The 19,254-nt window shown below is 40.7% G+C and overlaps 1 protein-coding gene across 6 annotated transcripts in view; it reads right to left on the bottom strand.

Annotated features, from left to right (window-relative positions):
• Positions 1-19,254, bottom strand: part of LOC149315983 (transmembrane and coiled-coil domains protein 2-like) — a 120,266-nt gene that overhangs the window by 9,220 nt on the left and 91,792 nt on the right. For 4 of the 6 annotated variants that reach the window (XM_089514529.1, XM_089514531.1, XM_089514535.1 and 1 more), the window contains 2 exons: positions 8,689-9,623; positions 97-232 (listed from right to left, as the gene is read on the bottom strand). In XM_089514529.1, the coding sequence (XP_089370655.1) occupies positions 97-232; positions 8,689-9,623 (1,071 nt within the window). Of the gene's footprint in view, positions 1-96; positions 233-493; positions 1,104-8,688; positions 9,624-13,677; positions 13,732-19,254 lie in introns of those variants that run through there. The other 2 variants (XM_089514534.1, XM_089514532.1) reach the window with 2 other exon arrangements.

A 19,254-nucleotide genomic window follows, 5' to 3' on the forward strand; every position in this document is an offset into this window, starting at 1 on the left:
GGTGTGAGTGGTTACATTTAATTCATGGATAATGGGTGGGTGAATGGGTTGGAACTGTTTGATCATCTGTCCAATCATCCTATGCATTCTCCATACCTGAATGTCCCTGGCCCTCTCATAGGATTGGTAAGCCACCTTCTCCTCCATGCTGGCCAATTCCTGTTTCAGATTGGTCATCTCATTCTGGTGAAGCTCTGTTAAATCATTCAGCTGCTCTTCCAGACGCTCATATCTGTACAGTGGGCAAGAGGGAGAAAAAACAGTCAGGTCTGAACACATGTCTGAGCTAGAGATGTCATTGAAACCCAACTATTATTTTTGGGCTTGGAAATGAACTCAAGGGACTTGTAGCACTAAGACCCAAAGAAGAAGTTAGCTCAGGGCTGGCAGTACCATAAAATAGAGTGAAATATCTGCTTCAGGAAGATGCTGTTGCGAGCCAGCAGCAGTCCTTTGCTCTTCATCTTTCTTAGTGAATTGAGATTTGTGGCAGGTATGGTGAAGGATATTATCTAGTCACCACTCTTAGAATAAGGTTTAATTTCCAGTCCACTTTGTATTTGTAATGAGGGGAAGGCACCATCATGTCCTTTCTCTCAGGCAGCAAAGGGTCTTGGGCTGGCCCTGACTAAGCTTCTGAGCCTCTGTTGTGACACAAATTGAAATTGGGCCAGATAATAATTCTCCAATTCCCCAACCGTTTTTCATGTTTTTTGAACCATGTTGCTAACAGTCTCCCTCTGTCTTCCAACTTTTATCAGCCAGCAACAACAGAGCCACCCAGGAGAGAGAAAGAGAGAGGTCCATTTTGGCCCACTCCTCTCGTGAACCCTCCCCAGAGCCCTGGGTGGGGGCTGACTAGCAATGGGAGTAGCTCTTGGGAAATGAGCATCTTCCAGGGACCACCAATCCTTCCAAATACCTTTGTGAGGAGGGAAAGAAGAGACACACCTCCCTTACCCCATGTACAACTGCTAATGGTGGTTAAATGCAGAAAGGGAAGGATGCAGGGATTAGGGAGGGTTGATGATAATATTTTGGAGGTGGGAAGACTGGTGTGGAGCATGGCACGTGGTGAGTGACTGTGTAACATTGACTTGACTCTGAAAATAAACAGAAGTTATTTTTGAGACAATATGATGTGATCTCCAGTACTGGAGATATTTCATATATCAACAAAACACTGCACCATTATGACAGGCACTTTCCCCCCCCAGTTAGGGAAGACTCTTGTGTTGAATTCCTTGGCCCCCTAGTTGTCAAAAATTCAAAACTGAGTGGCAAGGGATTACAGAGACTGATAAATATGAAGAAAAATATCCTGCACAGTAACTTGCCTCAACACTAGCTTTGTTTTGGAGCTTAATGACAACTTACGCGAGCATAAAAACTGCCAGGAAAAAGATCCTGGGTAGCCAGTTTGTTAGTTTGTTTTATTTTAGTTACACTTTTCAGCACAGACCAGCTCACAACAGTTTACAATTCAATTTCATTCAAAGATATTATCATATTATGGATAAAAGGATGTGTATGAAAGATTCTTTTGGTGGCTAGCAGCTATTGACATATTCCCAGATCCAGGCTTTTCTCTCCAGAGTGAGAAGGCAGAAGGAGCTGCAGATGGACTCAAGCACTGGCTGAAGGCAATGCTAGTCTACTGGCAAAAAATCTTGTTAATGAGAAAGCAACCTCTGTATTTTCAGAGAAGAGCTATGTACTGATTGGCCAGCCTTTGTGCTGCTTTCAAGAGACAACCTCTCCCACTGTCTAAGCCAAAGTACCAAACCCCAGAGAACCACCTATAACGGAAAAAAAAACCCCACAAAAACACCTTTAAATATCAATAAAGTATCTCATGGTACCTTAAACAGACTAACTCATGTTTTACATCATAAGCATTTGCAGGCCAGAATCCATTTCATCACAAGAATGAAGCACTTGGCAGGGACATGTTTAACAGGCACATAGAAATTATAAACTGTACAATCAAATAGCTAGGAACTGCTAAAACTACAGTCTGACAATACTTTATAAAACACAATCTTATGTTCACAGGCAAATGGTAATTTAAATATAGCAAAAAAGAGGAACTGAATCCAATGATCTCATGAACAATCCCACCCTTTATAATAATATTTTCTAATTAAAACACCAAGGAGAATAATAAAATACATGTAAGCCCACACCATGCTGGAAAAGAAAAATGCATCAAAATATTTTTTTTCTGCATATGTTTTTCCTGTCTGCCTTTTTTCCTCCTTGGAAACTTCACTATTGTGAAAGCAGGTTTCTTGTCAGAACCTGGAAACATCCCATGAAGCTGGATGGTGGAAAGTTTGGGACAGACAAAAGGAACTACAGCTTCACACAGTGCACAGCACAGACTGGTATATTCCAGCTATGATCCTACATGGAGGAGGACACCCTGGCTTCAGTCATCCATGCTCTAATAACCTCCAGGCTGGATTCCAGTTAGGGTTGCCATGTCCCGCCCCTAGGCGGGACAATCCCGCTTTTGAACTGGGTGGGGGCACCCTGTCCCGGTTCGTTCCTGGACCCGAGTTTGCCCCTGGTCCGCTGCCACAGCTGGTGCCTATGGCACTGCTGCACTGGCCGTTGCGCGCAGACGCTCCAGTAGGCCTTGTGCTGCACCGCGCCGCGCACCGCTGCTGCCGCTGCAGCCGCTACCGATAAGACGTTTGCCGCCAGCCGGCACCTTCTTAGCCCTGCGCGCTTTTGCAGGGCCGCACGCAGGGCTAAGTAGGAGGAGATTCTCCTCCTGGGGCTGGCTGGCCGGCCAATGGCTGCTGGCAGGGGGCGGGGCTGTTGGAGCTCCAGTCTGCCCCCACTGGCCGGCCAGCCTCAAGAGGAGGAGCTCCTCCTCTATTTGCTCCGCACGTGGGCTGGCCTGGGTCTGGCGAAGAGGAGGAGGAGGAGGAGGAGGAGGGAGGAAGGAGGAGGAGGGAGGAAGGAGGAGAAGGAGGAGGAGTGAGGAAGGAGGAAGGAGGAGGAGTGAGGAAGGAGGAGAAGCAGGAAGGAGGAGGAGGGAGGAGGGAGGAGAAGGAGGAGGAGGGAGGAAGAAGAAGAAGAGGAGGAGGAGGATTTCCATTCCATTTGTACAGGTCTGCTTTGTTTTAATCAAATTTTTTCGCATGTCCTCCGTTTAAAAAAATGTCCTACATTTGAGGTAAAATTTGTCCTACATTTGTCCCGGTTTGGAGGTCCTAACTTATGGCAACCCTAATTCCAGTAATGTGTTGTATACGGAACTCTCTTTGAAAATGGTCTAGAAACTTAAGATGGTACTGAAGACTTACTTATATACTAAGCACATTTCTAGGCTCTTTAATTAGGAAAAAAACATTAAAAGCAGGGGGTTTTTTTTGGGGGGGGGTGGTCAATGACGCATCAACAACCTAATCCCATTCATGTCCCTATGGAAGTGAAACATCATAATAAGATCTTTAGAGGAGAACCTTCTTGGGTTGAGCCGATAGGTGCTCCTGTAATATTAAGTGAGGCAATTGGTTACAAAAAAATAGTCCTTCTAGTAGTGGCATCACAGCTATAGAATATTTTCCCTAGAGAGATTCACTTAGCACCTACTTCACTGTGAAAAAAAAGGTAGACATCTTATTGGCACCAAGTGAATTCCTTTCTATTTTCCTGAAATTTTAGATGCAATTTGAATTCTGCTTATTCTTTTATACTACTTGTATGGTTCTGTGGCCACTTATGTTATAAAGGGTTTTTTTATTACTCTCATTAAAATGTTCTTCCATACAACACTGAAAGAGAGGATAAGATTAAAATATTTTACTAAACAGAAAGAACAATGCACTCAATAGGGTTTATTCCCTAATCAGTGCCATTCAGTTGTAGCATAATCTTTCCCAGCCTCTCAAAGGGACAGATGTGGGTGATTGGAAAAAAGAAATGAAATGATAAGAGGAGGAGTGGGTTAATTTTTGAAAACTGTCTCTCCCTTGGAACAAAGAGTTTTATTTCCATCTCTGCTGTCACTAAAATGACTTCCAGGATATTCCAAGATATTTTCCAGCTTTCTGGAAAAAAAGGTTCAAGGGAAAATTCTAACATCAGTGAAGGACAAGGTGGATATTCAACATAAAGAGGAACATGTTTGTAACATCAGCACCCCTGGCATACAGACTAATGAAATTAAGTTGACTGGGTGAAGGCTGGCCCCACTACAATTCCCAACATCTCTGATCACTGGACACACTATCTGAGGCTGTCTGGTGTCATAATCCAAACTATCTGACATCAGATAGGGAAAGACTACCCTAGATAAGCAAGCCAAAGATGCTAGGTAGTCAGGAGTGTAAGAGGGCTGCAAGTAATTTCTGCTCTCCAGCTCTGACCAATCTACAAGAACATGCATTGCACTCCACTCGGTAATTCTCTAGTTCAGAACTATAGGCTTCTTCTCACAAAATTCATCTGCAGAACATTGCACTCTGTATTGCTATAATTTTAACAAAGCCCCCAAATGAAAGCATCCTTGAGACACTGGTACTGATGGAAGTTAAGTAAGAAGTTGAACTAAATATCTAGCCAAGAATGCATTTCCTCTTGTGACTTATAATAAGCAACAGAGACACTTTTCTTATCAAAGAGAATCTTAAGGCACGAAATTCCAGCAGAGTCTTTCAAAGTAAGTGACATCTAGGCAGGATGATTTAATTCAAAAAGAGGAAAAGACTCACTTGGATCACTGATTTAAATCAAACGTTCATTTGAAATGCATGTATTTCCTAGACAACCATTCATACTATGATTGTTACAGCAATTAAAATATAATGGTTGCAAATAAATAGAACCTAAATTCAACTAAGGACCTTACTTCCAAACTCTTTATTATTAAGTCCGCATGCACTACAGAACTGCAAACAACAAAAATGCAATTTGAAAACATTGTACACCCTTGTGTGGCATTTTGGTTAGTCCCCAATCAAGGAATTCCTCAAATGTGCATGTTATTTTTACTCTTGGACTAGCATGGCTACCATTATTTTTTAAGATTTCTGTCTGCCTCTCATTATAAACACACAAGAGCATCAAGTAAGATTATTTTCTTAGAAGCTAATAACATATTTAGTCTGCTGCTGTACCAGAGTAACTATACTACAGTGGGCCCTCCACATTTTCTGGGGTTAGGAGCAGAGGACCCATGAAAATGGATATCTAGCGCATAAAAATACTTTTTTAACCTGCAAGAACACCTCTCTAGAAATCTCTAGGTCCTTCAACATAATTCTATGGTCAACATCCAGAAGCTGAGCTTAGAATTGCGCTGCAGGACCTACAAATGTTTGAACAAACATTCTCTCTAAAAATCTGTAGGTCCTCCAATACAATTTCTTATTTCATTTTTACTTATTTATTGGATTTATATCCCACCTTTCTCCCCAAATGGCAGAGGCTGACCACAGAGTTGTGCTGGAGGACCTAGAGATTCCTAGAGATAACCTATTACTCAAATCGGTAAGTAATCAAATCCACAAAAGTCAATCCGCAAATGTGAAGGGCGAACTTCATTAGCCAGAATGTTGCAGGTACTTAAGAGAAAGATCAGAAGTTGACCACAAAGGCCAAAATAAAAGAGAGCCATGCAAAAGAAGAGTATTTTGAATCAAAGAAAAAATTAGAAATTGCATAATTAAGCTCTAAGGAATCTCAAGGGGAAAAAAAGCAGATTAAGCATTCCTATACCATTCTGACCCTCCCATTGGCTAACTGTTACAGTACTTTCTATTAATAACAATAACAATATGAATTGTATGGAAAAGTTTTGACATGAATAGTCTTTAATTGGTTCTTGTTTGCTAATTTTCCATTATGGCTTAATGACTGCTGTTTCATGATTGACCAGTATATCTCTAGTGCCCTCCTAGTATTTGCTGCATGTTGTTCTATGCTGTTGCTAAGCAGATTTTCCAAAACTGCTACTAATGAAAAGATTTATGTTAGCTTTGCTGCCAGATTGCTTATATTAAATGCTGATACCTGGTCTGGCATTGTGTTGTTAAATAGACTGCTATCTTCAATTCATTGTACCTCCATTCTTGAACCCAAAACTTGGTGAGTTTCTCCTTCAGTGCCATATACAACTATGATGAGGTGTAACAAATGATAATAGTTGAATATATTATTGTATTCTACAGTCAGTGTGGAAAGGGGCTCCATAAATTTTTATTCCAGGCATTTCTTCTTTTGGTGGGATGACTGTGAATTCTGGTTACCTAGAGAATTAAAATACCTTGGACTGAGCCTGTATTCTCCTTTTGTTTGGTTCATGTTTGTTTGTTTTATTGGAATTATATCCACCTTTCTCCCAAAATAGGATTCAAGGTGGCTCAATCTGTTTGGAAAGGGAAGCCAAGCATAGTCAGACACACATTCTAGACTTTAAGAAAACTGATTTCAGTAAACTTAGGAACATACTAGATCTGATCCTGTGGTCAGGAATACTAAAAGAGAAAGGAGTTCATGATGGATGGAAGTTTCTTTAGATACTGTAAGGCACAATTTCAAACAGTTCCTAAGAAGAAGAAAAATGGGAGGTGTCTAAAGAAACCAAGAGAGATGTCTAAATAACTTTCAACTAAGATAAAATGTAAAAGGGACATATACACGCAATGGAAAAAGGGGGAAATCAAACAAATAGCTAGCCTGTGTAGAGAGAAAGTCAGAAAAGGTAAAGCACAGAACAAGCTCAGGCTTGCTAGGGAGCATAAAAACAATTAAAAGGGCTTTTTCAGTTATGTCCATAGCAAAGGAAGAACAAGAAAATGGTAGGGCCACGACATGGAAAATATGGTGAAATAATAATAGGAGGCAGAGAAAAAGCAGAAGTACTCAACACCTCGGTCTTCTCCCAAAAAGAGAAGAGTGCTCAACCTGGAGAAAATGGAACAGAAGGTGAAATGCAGCACAAAATAGATAAAGAGGCAGCACAGGAATACTTGGCTACCGTAAATGAATTCAAGTCTCCAGGACAAGATAAACTACATCCAATGTTGCATAAAGAATTGGAAAAAGTTATCTCAGAACCACTGAAACTAATCTTGAAGAATTTCTGGAAAACAGGAGAGGTCTCAGCAGATTGAAGGAGGGCTAATGGCCTCATCGTCAAAAAGGGGGGGGGGGGGGAAGAGGACCAAAACAATTACCGCCCAGTCTTCCTGACATGGATACCAGGAAAGATCCTAGAGCAGATAATTAGACGGTCTGTAAGCACTTAGAAGGAATGTCATGATTGCTAGAAGTTGACATGGGTTTCTCAAAAACAAATAATGCCAGACTAATCTTACCTCCTTTTTTTATCATTACAAACCTGGTAGATGAAGAAAATGAAGAGAAGGTACTGTATGTAGCTTATCTTTCAATAAAACCTGACAAGGTCCCACATGATATTCTTGCAAACAAGCTAGTAAAATGTGGGCCAGACAATGTGTCCATTAGGAGGATTTGTAATTGGCTGGCTAACTGAACCCAATGGCTCACCTTCATCTTGGAGAGAAGTGACCAGTGGGGTGCCACAGGGTTCTGTCCTGGGCCCAGTGCTATTCAACATCTTTATCAATGAGTTGGATGATAGAATATAGGGTATGTTTATCAACTTTGCAGATGATAACAAATTAGGAGGAATAGCTAATACCCAGAGGACAGGATCAAAATTCAAAATGACTTTGACAGATTAGAGAGCTGGACCAAAACTAACAAAATGTCAGTCAGTCAGTCAAGCCTTTACTATAGTCAACAAACTATAAGGCAAAAAACAAACAAAAACAAAAAATAACATGAGTTTCAATAGGAAAAATGTAAGGTCCTACACTTAGGCAGCAAACATGAAATGAATAGATATAGGATGGGTGACACCTGGCTTAACAACAGTATATGTGAAAGAGAGCTAGGAGTTTTAGTTGACCACAAGCTCAACATAAGTCAACAGTGTGATGTGGCAGCTAAAAAAGGCCATTGAGATTCTAGGCTATATAGTTTCTAGGTCAAGGGAAGTAATAGTGCCATTCTATTCTGTTTGGTCAGACTTAATCTGGAATACTGTTTCCAGCTCTGGGCACAACTGAGGAATAATATTGACAAGCTAAAATGTCCAGAGCAGGGTGGCCAAAATTGTAAAAGGCCTGGAAACCATGTCCTATGGAGAGCAGTTAGGTTCTGGGTATATTTAGCTTGAGAAAGAGAAGTTTAAGAGGTGACACAATAACCGTGTTTAAATATATGAAAGAACAGCATACTGAAGATGGAGCAAGCTCCAGACAGAGACTAAGATACGGAGCAATGGATTCAAACTACAGGGGAAAAAATTCACCTGAACATTAGCCAGAACTTTGTGATGGTAAGAGCTGGTAATATGCTTCTTCAGAGTGTGATGGAATCTCCTTCATTGGAGGTTTTTAAACAGAGGCTGGACAGTTATCTGTCTGGAGTGCTTTGATTGTGTATTTTTGGATGGCCCTTGTGGCCTCTTCCAACACTATGATTCTATGGCATGACTCTTCCATAGCATGAACTTGTAAGAAACACAATATAAAGGCAAAACAGAGCACTTAGCTCCCAATGCCAAGACTAATTAACAGAGATGACATGAAGAATATCAGGTTCCTATCTGAGATAAACATAGACTCATTTAACAACTCTTACCTGTAACGCTCTTCTTGCAAACACTGTGTCATGTAAGTATAGTCTCGTTGCAGCTGGGCCTTTAGGTCTTCCATGGAGTCCTCAAGGTGTGACTGAATGTCCTTAATATCTCTCAGTTCTTCTATGATGGTCTCAAAATTATAGTGGTGACTGTCCAATGTGTTGGACTTGGGACTACCCAAACCACCAGGACCCGCCCCAGAGTTGCTACCTGCTGCTGAGCCAGAAGTGGCACTTGAGCACTCATCATCACTGCCATATTTGGGGCTAGATACCAGGGTAGCACTGCCACTTAGAGTCCGTGAGGTCTCTTCAGGGTGCCCATCATCCAGTGTGTCCTTTAAGTGGGCAATGTTGTCTGCACTGCCAAATTTGTTGCGGATCAAGCTCGCAAACTCACGAGGTTTGGAAACCACAGCAGTGTGTGTGGCTTGGGAAAGGCCTGACAGTCCACCCTTGACACCCTCCACTACACCACCTCCAAAGCCACTGATACTGGAGCGGACATTGGCTCCTACATCCTTGAGGCCCTGGTGCATGTCCCGGAAGACATCTTTAGGCTGTCGTGAAGGCCCATTTTGTTCAATCTCTTTTAGCTTTTTGTGATAATGCTCAAGTTTCTTATGCAACTGGGCGATAGTCTGGGCTGACTTCTGATTCTTCTTCTCAAAGACCTGTTTGATACGAGAGGCTTGTTGCTTGTCAGCATTATTGGCTAGTTTCAGGTACTCAGCCACATTGTCATCACGGGCCTCCTGTTCAATCTTGATCTGCTCAGTAATCTTGAGGATCTTCTGGTGTAAATGGTCAATGGCAGCTTTTGTCCTCTGTGGATCTGGATTGCCATCTGGAACGTCAAGGCAAATATTGCCATCGGCATCACCATGGCTTGTATTGGAAGGCAGGCTGATTTGACTCACATCCCCTTTATCCAACTATTGGGAAGGGGGGGTTGAGGAAGAAAAGAAGAAAGAGTGCAGAAATACATGAATCAAAATTTGGATAAATCCTTGGAAAAAATAAATCACCTTTTAGGTCAATCATCTGACTTTCAATCACTTAATTAATAAAATGTATCTAAATGTTCCAGTTATCAACCTCCCAGTAATTATGTCTTTTTGAAATTCTGTGGAGGAGTCCCATTCCCACAAACATCCCTAGAAAGAAATACAACTTTTTATATTTTCTTTTTCACCCATAAATATGAAATGCAGCATAATTCCTATTACAATAACACAATGAATTCAAACAGCTTTAAAAAACATACAAGTACAAAGCAATCAGAATTGCAGACTATTCTGGCTTAAAGAGATGTATTAACTTTGATTTCAGTTTGTAATAATCTGATTGTTTTCTGGGAGTCTCATAGAAAGAAAGCTTTAGTAGTTTTACTATGAAATGTCAAAAAGTATGTTATCTTTGAATGCAAACTCTAGAAACCTTTATGGGTTTTGGTGGTGGGAACATTTGTGTTATGAGGGCTAGACTAGGATATTGAGAGAACAGGGTTTGAGTCCCATGGAAATCTGTTGGGTGATCTTGGACGTCACACTCTCTCAGCCTCAGAGGAAAGCAAAGGCAAACTGCTTCTGAATAATTCTTGCCAAGAAAAACCTGTGATAAGGTTACCTTAGGGTCGCCCTGAGTCAGAAATGATTTGAAGGCACATAACAACAAACAACATTTGTGTATTGTCCTTTTTATCTATTTTCCTCCACAGGCCACCTGAACAGATCCAGGGATCCTAAGCAGACTCATGGTCCTCTGAGAATCAGCTTGATTATACAGTATTATGCAGGTAAAAAAGAGTTAAATTTTGCATTGAGCCTTATGTAAAATCTTAAAACAGGGTGAAGGAATCTACATGGATTTCCCCTTGCTCACAAGCTTCTATTGTTATTACCCACCAGCTGTTAGAGATGAAGAGGCTATTGAAAGGCATTTTATTTTTAATATCCTGTATGGAACCAAGCTGTGGTTAGCAAGGAGAAAAGCTGTTGAGCAGAACTGAGCAAATGGGAAAGGTTTTGCGCTGGGGCTTACTCCTGAGCAGATATGCATAGAACTGAGTCGTCCTTTGTATTCTTAGCAGCAAAGAATGGCAAGAAATACAACTGGCTTTGATCCTTTCTACTTTATCCTTGGCTCCATATAATGCCCTTCCCACTGTTGTCATCCAGGTGCCAACATCCTTCTCAAATTGGAATCTGGCCCCTCCACTAATAAATATTTGCCACATCTATCATAGGAGGGGGAGGGGGAGGGGGAGGGGGAGGGGGAGGGCGAGACCAGAAAGAACCCAAGGATACAGTTTTGAGATTACTGCTCCTATATGTTCTAATTTTGCTTAGCAAGAAACAATTCTTCTGGCTATCCTCTGACACAAGAATAATAGAAAACCACTCATTATATATTGTTAATATATACAGTTACAATTAATGAAGGTTTTTAAAAAGCAAAATGCCTACCCACCACTGGCCTGATGTGCACTGAAAATCTACTTCTCAATCTAGGGACTCTACTCCCGAATTAAAACATAACATAAACTCTTGGAAAATACTGCTCCCCCATTTGTAACGCAATATTAAATGCTCACCACTTGTTTTCTATGCAAATTATTACACAAACTGATGTGGCACATGAATGGCTTTGGGCTTGTAATTAGGAGATGCTGAAAGTGAAGTTTATTCAGCAGATGCTGGCTAATTTTAATAGCACCCTGTCTTTATGGAAGATTCTCTAATGCCCTAGGCCCTTCAAGGATTGTCACAACAGTGCAGTGCCAGAGAAGTTTCCTACACAGAAGAAATGAACAGTTTAAGGGCCTGTTCATATGGATAAATGTCGTGTCTAAACTGGGCAATCAAAGATATAGTCAACAGCAATTCCTACGATCATGGTGGCATGATTTATTGGCACAGCCATGTGAACTGCAGCTCACTAATTGAGCTCACGTATTAGCCCTGTTCAGGCACTCAAACTGAGTGGGTGCAAGGAGGACAGCACTTAAACACTGCATTCTCTATTTCCTCACACATTTCAGTGTACACTTGTAGGCTGTATGCATGAAAAGGGGAAGTTAGAATATGGCCAATGGTCATGATCCAATCGCCCTGCCATAAGCCTGAGCAGGGTTTATGTTTATTATTGAGTACATCCCTGTAGGTAGTCAAGAGTGGCTGTGAACCAATCCACTAAATACAATAAATATCTGTATTAATAGCTCACCATCAGAGTAAAGACCTACATCAGGACCTTTGTAGAGTATCATCAGGTGGAGAAATATGCATCCCTTCATATATTTAGATATGCACATCAGCCCCACTCAGCATGGCCAAAGATAACTGTGTTCTAGTCCAAAGTATCTGGAAGGCCAAACATTCCCCATCCTTGCTACAGATTTATCTCCTTATAAAATTTTCTGCCCTGATTGAGAATGAATTCACACTATACAATTGATAAATATCACATCCATGTGGTTACAAAGCTGGTCCCACAGCAGCTAAAACATAATAGTGATTTCACTCAATTATCAAATGATAAGCCATAAAGTTATATGGCAATTCTTCTTCTACCTGAAACATACACTCCTGAGTTGTAAATCACCACCACCATTTTTGTATCCAGACTCTTTACCAATCCTGGGACTCAAAACAGCTAAAGATAAGACACTTCACTAAAAGGCACAAACATGAAAAAACAATTTAACTATCAATATATGCCACTTAAAAGCATATCCATTAAACAGAAAAAAACAGAAACAGTTCTGATAGTTTTCGGCATAGAATGAAAGAACTTCACTGGGTTTACCTTCTGCCCTTGTAGCAAGTGAAATGCTTGAATTCACACTGAATAAAATTCACACTGAATAAACTAGATTTTACAGGAAGACTGAAAGACACTTTTCAAATGTTACCATGAAACACTTTGACTTAATCTTTCTTAGAGAGAGAATAAACATCTCTTTTACTTTAAATCAATCTCCCCAAATATGATACTTTTAAAATGTGTTAGACTACAACTCCCATCATTATCAGCCAGCATGGGAAAATGTACCTTAAAACATTTTCTCAAATATTGTAAGTGTCTGCAAAAATACTTGAAAAGCCAGAAAACATCAGGGTCAAATTATACTATATACTGGTCATAGTAGCATACAGATTCCTATTCATCTTGCTTTCAATCTAATGAGGCATTGTTTGAGAAAGCACTATGCTATTCCTATTTTACCAGGACTAAAAAACAATTCTGAAAACTCCCAAATAACTATTTTGAAACAATCTGCTTTCAATAGGAAAGTACAACCCCAATTTTTAACACCCGTGTCACTTCCATGTCCACTTAAAATGCCTCTATGGGCATGGATCCTGGAATGAGGGGGATTCGAACCCCCACTAAGGCTAGGCTGGTGGGAGTGAGCCTTCTTCCAAATGATCTGACAAAACTGGACTGTTACAACCCAATGTAGTTGGGTTGCTAAATGATGTGTACCAAAAATGATCAAGCTGGAAGAAATAATTGATTTATCTCCATGCCCCCCCCCCAACCTCCAGAAAAAACTGAAAAAGAAAACTGGATGTGACTTCTAGTTATTTCTGAGTTAGTCTTACAGCTGATTGGGGGCATTTTGGGTTGCTGTGGCCCACTGAGGAAGAAAGCCAGATGAAATTTTGCCCCATCTCACTGCAGTTGCCCACCCCACTTTATAAAGCTTTACCTTAAATTATATACGCAAGGTCCCATTATTGGGATTACAGAAGACATTTGCCCCTCCTTCACCCCAGGTGCTGGGAAAACAAAGAAGCAAAGAGATGGTGCTAGGTCTAGCGCTCAGCTTTGTGGGCTCACCAACTCTATGCCCCAGACAGTTTACCCAGTCTTGCTAGGTGTGGGTCCAACCACATCCCCCAAATCCTTGGCAGCTTTTCTTTGGAAACAGCTGACCTAGAAGGTCAGGCCAGGCCAAGCCAACCTTAATTCACACCATACCTTCCAATGTTCATCCAGTTCCAGCACTCTCTTCTTTCTCATAGTAGTTTATGCCTCACTGCTGAGTTAAGGCAAAGAAAACCACAAAGAAATGGTGGTTTGGTTTCTTTTCTCTAAGCAAAGGACAAATACAAGGAAGCAAATGCCAAAGAATGTCCAAAATGTAACAGAGGATCTGCCTGGGCTACTTGTATCTTTGTGATACAGACATCCTACTGATGTGTTTTGCTGGGTGACAGAGGCAAGCAGAGGGGAAAAAACAACCCACACACATCATCAAACAGGGCAACCACAAACTTACCACAGCATATTAAAATAAAAAAAAAAAGAACTGCAGATTTTACAAACACTGCCTGCCAGCCTGTTTTAGTTCCTCTGTTGTGTCCAGGGGCTTTTTAGGGCCCAGAAGAGAATGAAAGGTTTTGCCTCATCTTCTATCAACCTGAAGCAACTGAACTGGTACCTGCAGCAAATGGATCCCCCCCTCCCCATCAATACAAACTCTTTTGCTTACAGTAAAGATAAAAGCAACCCAGAAACAGTAACTCTCATAAAGCTGAAAGAGGAAACATCACCAGCTCAGAGAAGCATCTGAACTTGTTTCCATGAAGTGCACATTTACAGGGTCATTTGGTTCCCCTTTTTAAGGGGACAGTCTGTAACCTTTTTAGAAATGAAGACATTGCTATTAGGAAACAGAAGAGGAAGGGACAATGCAAACTACATGTTGTGGATATATTCAGGAGAGAAAACATATGGTGGTGGTGGTAAAGATATCTACGTAATATTTATCAACAAGGGTCTTCATTGTGGCTGAGCTGAGGACGTTATGGCCTATTAGATGTTGTAGGACTCAAATTTCCATTTGAGGGCAGCAGTAAATTCCTAAATCAAGAGACCCCTGAGCTGATTGTTACCTATTTCCTATGTTGAAATAAGTAAAATTAGGATATGCTTTGATGGGAGGGAGAGGAAGAAAGAGAGAGAGAGAGAGAGAGAGATCTTCAGAGGAAGTATGATAGGTTCCCAGACAGAACACACTGATTACACAGTAGAATCTGTAAAAGTTATTTTTCTGTACTACAAGTCCAGGCTGGGGATTCTGGGAGTTGTAGTCTAAAAAGGTGACTTTTCATGGATGCAATAAAAGGAATCCAAGTCACGTGGCAGAAAAAATAGTATGGCCAGACCTGTTGGGTTTTACACTGACTACTGGGTATGCTTTTTGAAACACTGTGTGATACCCAGTATATCCTTAGGCAAAAGTTCTGCTCAACAGTCCAATGGCTGTTGGACAGTGCCTGGATACAATTCTTGATCTTGTGCTGGTGATGATATACATGGAAGACCCCTGACTCAAATAGCCACTGGCTAGTCTTGGTGGTGCATTGAGAAAGCCTGCTTATGCTATCGTTTGCCTGGCTACTGCTTCCCTCTCTGGAGCCCAAACTATGGACTGAGGAAACTTTACACCCAGCCATCTCCAAAGATGATTTTGGCCTCTGTCTAGAATGAATCCATCCCTCCTCTCAATAACAGCTTCTATAGATTACCCGTTATCCTTGCTTTTAAAACAAAGCCCCTTACAAACATAGTGGACCCTCAATTTACACAGGGGATCTATTCCAGATTCCTCCTCTGCACATACAAGAAATACTGTGGGATTTCAAGCCCTGTTATTTTTAATGGTGGTATGCTCCTGCTTGCCATGCCATGTGCATGCACCATTCATTTAACGGGGGTTCGCCATCCGCGTGATGCCAAGTCTGCATATGGCAAGCCCGTGTATGGTGCAGGTGCACTGCATAAGCTTCTAAACAGTCCTGGTTCAAAGGAACAGTTTAGGAATTAGAAGACTATAGATATCATTCCTTTATCTTCCTTAACAAGTGCACCTGCCCCTCCCATCCTTCACCTGAACACATTTTTTTTTTCATATTTTATGACCATCGGCACTTAGGGCTAAAATGAAACTTGGTAAATACGCTGTATGGCAGTGGTTCTCAAATGTTGGTGCAAGAATTGTTCGGGGGGTGGGGGGGACAAGACTTGAAGTCTCTGTTCCCTCCTCCTCTTCTCAAATGTTTTTATGTGTAAAATTTATATATCTGTTAAGTTGAATATTGAATCTACTTAAATAAAACTGTTCTAATTTTAATGTTGTTTCTTTATACAATGTTAAAATATTAATATACATGAATGTGTAAATGGAAATACACATAATAAATAAACAAAATATTTTTATTCATATACTATGTCAATGTGTGTGTGTGACATCCACATGCAGATGTAAAGAGGGGCCCAAGGTAAAAAGTTTGAGTACTACTGCTGTATGGTGTTGCTTGTGAAAGTTGTTTGGAAGCTCCAGTTATAGCCCTTCTGCAACTCTGCAGACTTTTTCTGTTTTCTTTTTATAGAATTCAAGTGTTGAAGCTGCAATTTAAGGAGGAACATCTACACTTTTTTGGCTTTTTTTTTGCTTTTTTGTCAAAAAAAGAAAAGAAAAGAAAAGAAAAGAAAGAACCTATCTTTTCTACAGTTGGTTTAAAAGCACCCCGAGATTAGGAAAACCCTCTCCTCTTCTCTTGATCTTACAACTGCACTTTAAAAAATAATCCTTTAATTGAGTCATGAAATCAAATGTAACATGTAGCTCTGTCCAAGGAATGTTTTTTTACAAAATGACCTGTATCCAGTTATTACCACACAGTATACAGTGCAATGGACCCATTCTGTTGCATCACAGCTTGTAAAGCCTCCCTCAAAAGAAACCAATAGTTATTCACAGAGGAAAGGGAAGGAGGGAAAGGGTATCATTTCTTTGGATGAAGAAAGAACATGGATGACTGACTGCTGAATATGAATATACAAGTTAGAACAAAACCTTGGAAACAGCTAAAAATACATTTTCCTTGCCTGCTATGTAGACAAAGCACCCCAGGGAGCTGATAGGTTCCCTCAATTAACACACAAAAGAAGCAATTTCCTTAGCCTGACTGGATAATGATATTGAAGTAGCATGGAATGTCTGAATTATATGAGCTTTATGTTCCTTTAGCAAGCAGTGTCTGAGGGAGGAAGGGCACCCCAAAAGCTGTCAGCATGACAAGATGAGTCTGGCAAAGTTACTGCTGACACAAGCAGCAAGGTCAAATAAGGTCAAGTGCCTGAGAAAACCCAATCAGCTTGGATGAGAGACTTGAACAGAGGCAGTTGTGTATGTGTGTGTTGCAAGGCAGGATTTAATGGAGAGTGGGCCTTCACTTCCACATCTAATAAGCTTTCCCTATTTATTTGACCTTACTGTTCATAACGAAGGAACTTGAAACTGAAATAAGAATTAAACTACTCAATGCACATTCTGGCAATGCTGATGATGCATTATGTGTACAAATTCTGAGTTTTAACACTATGTATTGTACATATGTATACAGAACCTGGGTCAAAGATTCAGGCCAATATAACCAGAAATGGGCTTCTCTTATTCATTTCTCTGTGTTGCAGAATCATGGGGGACATCCCAGGGTATATTTCTCTCAAATGTGCCTGTTTCAGAATAAATCTATACTGGTATCTTCAGCCTTGGAGCTGTAGACCAAGGAGCATGGAAACTAGAATAGGTGGCAGAAACAGCAGATAAAAGGTGAGGAGGAGTTATCAATCCCACAATCCATTATAGGGCTAGAGGAAAGGAATACTGAGAAAAAACTGCAAGGGACACTGTTTACAGCAAACTCAAGACAGGGGGTGAGAATCCAAGAAAAGAAGACTAGTATAATTGGTAGCATTGCTAGGGGAAAATCTGAGCATTCCTAACATGCTTTTAAAATCCTAATGTGGAAGATGACAGGATAATCACTACTTCACCTGCCTGTCCCTTCTCTCGTCTTGTCATTTGTGCCCCATACCATAATTCTCTAGCTTGGAGAAATCCTCTCTCCAACACAATTGGGAAGGGGTAGATAAAAGTAGCCATGGGGAATAAATGACCAGAGGAACCATCACTACTTCATCTCTCAGTTTTGTAAATGTTTAAAAATGTTGTGTGCAACCTTCTCTTGTACTCTGGGAAGAGTGAGGTGGGGAAAATTGATAGGCAATCTAAAGGGATCTAGGTGATCAGAATTTTTCAGAGGCTGCAGAGAGCACAAGGGAATGAGAAATAGCGTGATGGAGAAGAAGACAGAGAAAGCAGGAAGAAATTGAAGTGAATTTTTTTTGGGGGGGTGAGAATTACAGGGTGCAAGCAATGTAAGGATAGAGTCACGGGACACTAGTAACATAAGTCTTCTTGTGAAAGAAAGAAGAATAAAACTGTGTTGATGAGGGTGTGTGTATCATGAAGAAATTGGGAGAAAGGTTGGTGGATTGCCCAACAACTTGTAAGTGTGTGGGGGAGGACTGGAAGGATTGGCTGCCAATGCTGTCCAACATCATGAAGCAGAAAGTAGCAGAGAGCACTTTCCTTTTGAGAAGAGCTTCAGTTCACCCTCAGTGCAGAGGTGAGAAGAATGCTGAGACAGCTCTTTCAACTGTCTTAATCCTACAATGTACTAAGCGTTCAACACCCATTAACATCAGTGGGAAATATGAACACTCTCAGCACTCTTAGATGCTTGCGTCAACACCTATGGGCAAAGTAATATGTACAGGCCAAGAGAACCTTTTTCTTTCATGTAACAAACGAAACCAATCCTCATTTAGATTTGAGTGGGCTGAGCTTGCTTGTCTTGATAGAGGACTCTGATTTTCCAGGTTGGGGAACTAATACCACATACAGCTATACAGACCTTCACTCTCAGCTCCTTGGGGGGAAAAATCAAAGCCCACAAAAGGCACAGCTACAGGATGTGAATTTATTTTGGACCAAGGAACACACAGCAAACATACAGATGGAAATGAACGTCACAGTTATGTAATCAAACTAGAGGGAATAGTACTAAAACCTCAGCAAAATAATGGGATTTCTCAGGATAAACCTCTTTTAAAGTCTTAAGGATCAGCCATGACTAGATAGTAATTTTCATTTTCCATCTTGGCATCCCAATGACAATAATCTAAATCACAGTCCAACACAAACACATTTAAGGCCAGTAAAAATAAATAATTATAAGGTGAACTGCAGCCACGTAGTTGCATGATGTGGCTGCATCATGTTTCACAACATTGTATTGCTGTAAGAAACTATTGTGAACCAATGTCAATTTAAGCACTATAGCATAAATGATCAAGAATGTCTAAGTCCACAACCCTAATTATGTTTACTAGGCAATAATACTTGCTAAAATGGAGGGTGGGGGCTTACTGTATCTGCCCATGTATAAATCTAGAAATTTTAGTCAAAAAATTAACCCAAACAACCTGGGTTGACATTCATAGGTCAATGTAAGTACTTTACTTTAACTTGTCAAAAAAAGGAACTATCCCCTTTTCTGAGTAGAGTGGCGAAAGGCAAGAGTGTAGTCTGTTCTGGAAGCACCTAAAAGAAGCACTGATACACTCTACTCTCTCTGCCACAGCACGGCTTCTAACCTTTTTGAATAACTGGACTGGAAAATGGCAGTAGTGGCAGCTCTT

The sequence above is a fragment of the Sceloporus occidentalis genome, unplaced genomic scaffold, assembly GCF_023333645.1.
Source record: "Sceloporus occidentalis isolate IW3139 unplaced genomic scaffold, rSceOcc1.0.p SCAF_3, whole genome shotgun sequence".
In the NCBI taxonomy this organism is placed as follows: domain Eukaryota; kingdom Metazoa; phylum Chordata; class Lepidosauria; order Squamata; family Phrynosomatidae; genus Sceloporus; species Sceloporus occidentalis.